The sequence below is a fragment of the Microtus ochrogaster genome, linkage group LG5, assembly GCF_000317375.1.
Source record: "Microtus ochrogaster isolate Prairie Vole_2 linkage group LG5, MicOch1.0, whole genome shotgun sequence".
Taxonomy (NCBI): domain Eukaryota; kingdom Metazoa; phylum Chordata; class Mammalia; order Rodentia; family Cricetidae; genus Microtus; species Microtus ochrogaster.
The window spans coordinates 11179287-11184788 of NC_022031.1; the positions used below are offsets into that span (position 1 = coordinate 11179287).

The 5502-nt window shown below is 43.7% G+C and overlaps 1 protein-coding gene across 1 annotated transcript in view; it reads right to left on the reverse strand.

The window, feature by feature from the left end:
• Window positions 1–202: 202 nt before the first annotated feature.
• Ly96 (lymphocyte antigen 96) overlaps window positions 203–5502 on the reverse strand; it is a 25588-nt gene continuing 20288 nt past the window's right edge. The window contains exons 4-5 of the mRNA XM_005361861.3: window positions 2525–2577; window positions 203–331 (exon numbers count right to left, since the gene is read on the reverse strand). Of these exons, the coding sequence (XP_005361918.1) occupies window positions 233–331; window positions 2525–2577 (152 nt within the window). The 3' untranslated portion in view covers window positions 203–232. The remainder of the gene's footprint in view (window positions 332–2524; window positions 2578–5502) is intronic.

Genomic DNA, 5502 nt, shown 5'->3' on the forward strand with positions numbered 1-5502 from the left:
GGGGAGCAGAGAGAGGAGAAACAGCAGCAGTTGGACATCAGGCTACACACTTTAATTCCATCATTGGAGAAACAGAAGCAGTAAGATCTGAGTTCTCTCTCTCTCTCAGATAGACACACACACACACACACACACACACACACACACACACAATAATTGTGAAAGTTTTTTTAAGGAAAACAGAACACCATTTTCCAAAAATAAAGATATATATATATATACTGAGTTTATTCTACTTGACATTAGTACCATGAACAATAGTAAAATTCAAACAGAACAGCCTTTCTCGATCATCCCCTACAATGGCTTCTGCAATGCACTTGTATCGGCCCTAGAATAAGGAATAATAAAGACAAACAATACAAAATATTAGGTGCTGTGATTCACAAACTCTGTAAGAACGTTTTTCTTTCTTTTTGTTTTGTTTTGAGACAGGCTTTCATTATGTAGCCCTAACTAGTCTGGAACTCACTACGTAGACCAGGCTGGTCTCAAACTCACAGAGATCCATCTGTTAAGATTAAAGACATAAGCCTGGCAAGAACTTTGTTCTTATCGGTTTATAACATTGAAATTGAATTGGGTTTTTGTGTGTGTGTGTGTGTGTGTATGTGTGTGTGGTGAATGGAATCAAGCCCTGGGCTTGATGCCTGCCTCTCAATATTCTAGCACAGAGCTAATTCCCAAGCCCAATTTCACGCTCTTAGTTTCCCAATAAGATAGAAACCTGCATGAATGCCTTCTAAAATTGTGCCTGTGTGCATGCATTTGTGTGTGTGTGCATGCACTCATGTGAGTGGGGGGGCAGGCAGCTGAGCACGCCAGATCATTCAGATAAAAACCTGCATGCATGCCTTTTAAATTGTGCGTGTATGCATGCATTTGTGTAAGCGTGTGCATGCCGCATCATTCAGGTGGTGGTCAGGGGACAATGGGAGTCAGATCTCTCCTCCCGTCATGTAAGTCTCAGCAAGAGAATTCCATTCATCTTGGAAGTAAGCACCTTTATCCACAGCCATCTTACTGCTCTCTGCATAAGTTTTAATTGTTTCTCAATTAAAAAGTGAGGATGTCTCTCTGTGAGTTCGAGACCAGCCTGGTCTACAAGAGCTAGTTCCAGGACAGGCTCCAAAACCACAGAGAAACCCTGTCTCGAAAAACAAAAAAAAAAAAAAAAAAGTGAGGATGTCTTTTTAAATAGTCCACAAGACTATTCCAGAAAATGGCTCAGAGGGGAGGGGCCCTTGCTGTACAAGCATAAGCTCCTGAGTTCAAATCCCCAGAACATAAAAAAAAAAAATAACAAAATACCTAAAACCAAAACTCTTGACTGTGGTCACGCTACCCTGAACATGCCCAATCTCAATTGAATAACTATTCTTTTTGTTTGGCTGGTTTTTGGTTTGGTTTGGTTTGGTGTTTGCTTGTTTGTTTGTTTGTTTTTGAGACAGGGTTTCTTTGTAGCTTTGGAGCCTGTCCTGGAACTAGCTCTGGTAGACCAGGCTGGCCTCGAACTCACATCCACTTTGCCTCTGCCTCCCGAGAACTGGGATTAAAGTAGTGTGCCACTACCACCTAGAGAATAACTATTCTTAAAAGTGGTGAATTGCTTTTTTCAATTCTTAACATATGTTGTTTGAATAAGAATGGCCCCCATAGACAGACTTAGTTGACTCCCCAGGAGAGGTCTTACCCTCTCTGAGGAGCAGATGGGGTGTGGGGTGTAGGAGAAGTGGGGGAGCGGGAGGAGAGGAGGGAGGGGTATTGGTATGTAGATAAATAAATTTTTACCTTAAAAAAAATGGTCCCCATAGACTCATAGATTTGAATGCTTGATCACCAGTGAGTGGCACTATTAGAAGGTGTGGCCTAGTTGGGGTAGGTGTGGCTTTGTTAGAGAAAGAGTGTCCCTCGGGGTAGGCTTTGCACAGTTCAGAATCTCAAATCAGGTCCAGTGTCTCTCTTCCTGCTTCCTGCCAATCCAGATACAGAGCTCTGGGCTCCTTCTCCAGCACCGTATCTTCCTGAGTGCCAACATGCTTCCCACCATGACAATAATAGACTAAACCTCTGAACTGAAAGCCAGCCCCAATTAAATGTTTTCCTTTATAAGTGTTTCCATGGTCATGGAGACTCACAGCAATCCTGACTGATGTGGGAAATCCTTCTGTATATGTGTTGTTTTTATTGGTTAATGAATAAAGCAGTTTTGGCCAAAAGTCTAGCCAAGTAAAGCTAGGCAGGAAATTCGAACAGAGATAGAGAGTCAAAGAGATGTCACATAGCAAAAGAAGGACACACCGGAACCTTACCAGTAGGCAATAGCCTGTGGTAATACACGGATTAGTAGAAATGGGTTAATTCAAGATGTAAGAACTAGTTAAAAATATGCCTAAGTCATTGGCCAAGCAGTATTGTAATTAATATAGTTTCTGTGTGATTATTTGGGTCTGGGCAGCCAGGAAATGAATGAGCAGCCTCCATTTACAAGTGAAGAAAGAGCAAAATATTTCTTGAACAATACCTTAGGAAGTATTACTCCCTTGAAGGAAAATGGTACTCTTGTATTCACAGTCTCTGAAAACAAAACACAAACATTATTAGTCATCTTGGGTGATTTCTTTTTTAAAAATATGAAGTGTAGTTTTATGGAGTGCCCTTACTAATAACAGAAGCATTTCTAAGGAAAAATGTAGAGAAATGACTCCTACACCCTACCTACTCCATCCACAGTGCTCCACCCTGACGCTCAAGTACATGAGAGTCCCTCCCGGAACCAGCCCATGTCTCATCTCCTAGGGCATCTGAAGTTTTGCCACCTATCAGTCTCAGTGAATTGATTAATATATACATCAAGCTAGATTATGTACGTACAAGCTTAACTTTTAGATGCACCTCTAGTTGGATAGGACAGATAAGAATCTCCCTAAACACAGAAGAGATGTTTCTTTTGACAACACTGAGAATTGACCCTAGGGCCTCATGCACGCTGGGCACAATATCATCTTAGCTATATCCTCCCTGAGACAGTACAAACACAGCCAGAATCCTTATACCCCTTCCAATCACACCACCAAGAAGCATAAGGCTTCAGCCTATGTTTAAATAAGCAGCCATGAGACTGTCCCTTTCTGTATAAGCCACAGAGCATAAAGGCAGACCAGCAGAAAAAAGCCAAACAGCTTGAGGTAGAGGTAAAGTCAGAAAGATGGAAATGTTTTGAATGTCAAACAAAAGAAATACTGGTCTTTAAAAAGCAAAACTGTGTGTGTGTGTGTGTGTGTGTGTGTGTGTGTGTGTGTGTGTGTGTGTGTGTGTGTGTGTGTGCGTGTGTGTGTGTGCGTGCGTGCACACACACGTGCACGCACACGAGCACTGCATGTGCACAGCATGGCACAGAAGTGGGGGACAACTGGTAGCAGTCACCATGTGGGTTCCAGCAGTGGAACTCAAGCCCACATGGTTCTGCACGGCAGCAAGCATCTTCACCTAAGGGACCATCTGACCAGCTTAGCTGTCTAACTATGTACCAAGGGAGTCCATAAGACAACATCTGAGTCCCTGAATCAGAAGGGTGGGTGCTTGGAACAGATCCTGGGTCCTCAGTGCACTGAGCCATCTCTTTGGTCCCTTAATTTAAAATTTTAATAACAGTTCAAAGACTATTAACTGAAAGCCCACTTTGTGCCAGGGAATAACGAGACAATGGTGGTTAGCCCATAATTGTCTCTTCCTGAAAACAAGTTAATTTATTCAGAACATAAATATGTAAAAACACCAAACATACAATGCACAATGGGAGCTGGGTGTGGTGGTTCACTCCTTTGCACTCAGTACCAGGGAGCAGAGGTAGGGGAATCTCTGTAAGTATGAGGACAGCTTGGTCTACTTATTGATCTCCAGGCTAGCCAGGGCTACATAGAAAGAGTCTGCCTCAAAAAAGAAAAAGGAAAAAAAGAAAAGCAGGGAGAAAGAAACAGTGATGAAGGTGTGTGAGGTGGTGGCCAGGGAGATGGCACTCAGCATCTCTCCCTCCCTCCACATTCCTGTCACAGGGTTACCATGTTGCACCCTCCATGCAAGGATTCACTCCAACATGGTTGCTCACTGAACAGTACCTGACTCCCTACACCACAGAGCATCCATCCCTGGTTCTGAGTCTCCCTGCACCCAGAAACCACTAGGAATGAGAAGAGAAGTGTGGTGTAGGCCTCCAGGTGCCAGCGGAGGAGAAGACACACACCATGGTCTCAGTGGGAAACCAACACAGCACATTTGCAGCAGAAAAGGAGAAGACTAAGACCTGGGGATCTGGTGGCTCATGCCTTCAACCCCAGCGCTCGGGAGGCAGAGGCAGTCGGATCTCTGTGAGTTCGAGACCAGCCTGGTCTACAAGAGCTAGTTCCAGGACAGGCTCCAAAGCTACAAAGAAACCCTGTAAAACCACACACACACACACACACACACACACACACACACACACACACACACACACACACACACACGACCTAGGGTTCTGGGAAGGAAATCGGAAGGAGCAGCCAGGTTTCTGCCCTGGGGGCTGTGTTGGTCAATTGTCCCTCTCTTTTTTGATGTGCCAATAGCTAGAAGCCTCTGAGTGTGCTAAAGAAGACAGAAAGACACCAAGCTGGACCAGAGAAAATAAAGACAGAAGCCCCTCTCTGGTCCCTCTCTACTCTTCCAAAAGGTGAGCCATGGTCCCAGACGAGTTATGAAGTAGTAGTGAAAATAATTTTATGGGTGGGGGTCACCACAGCATAAGGAATTGTACTGAAGGGTCGCAGCACTGGGAAGGGTGAGAACCACTGCTCTAGAGCAAAGTACAGGTCTTCCTGCCAGGAAGTTCTACACTTCTCTCATTCCATGAATTCTGTGTCCTTGTCATCCAGTTTTGTCCCCTTGAGTTCTAATTCATGTTATGCCGCTAAATTTAATAAATGCCTGTAAGCCACCTTGCATCCTCTTTTAAATAAGACCAGTCTTGGAATAGTGGTAAATAATTATATGAGAAAAACAAATTTCAAGAGTAAATTTTTAAAGTTAATAAAAATTAAGTACAAATTTTTAACCTAATTTAAAAAAAAATGTCTTCGTGCTGGGCATGGTAGTACACTGATGTAGGAGGGTCATCTGTCTATGTGTTACTTTCATTGGTTAATAAAGAAACTGCCTTGCCTTTTGATAGGCCAGCCCCTTAGGTGAGTGGAGTAGACAGAACAGAATGCTGGGAGAAAGAAGCAGAGTCAGGCAGCCACCATGGAGCCAGCTGCCAGGTCAGATATGCTGAATCTTTCCTGGTAAACCACCACCTCGTGGTATTACACAGATTATTAGAAATGGGTTCATCAAGATGTGAGAGTTAGCCAGTAAGAGACTAGAGATAATGGGCCAGGCAGTGTTTAAAAGAATATAGTTTTGGTGTAATTATTTCAGGGCATAAGCTAGAGCTAGCCATGTGGGCGGCCAGGTGCCGGGGACGCA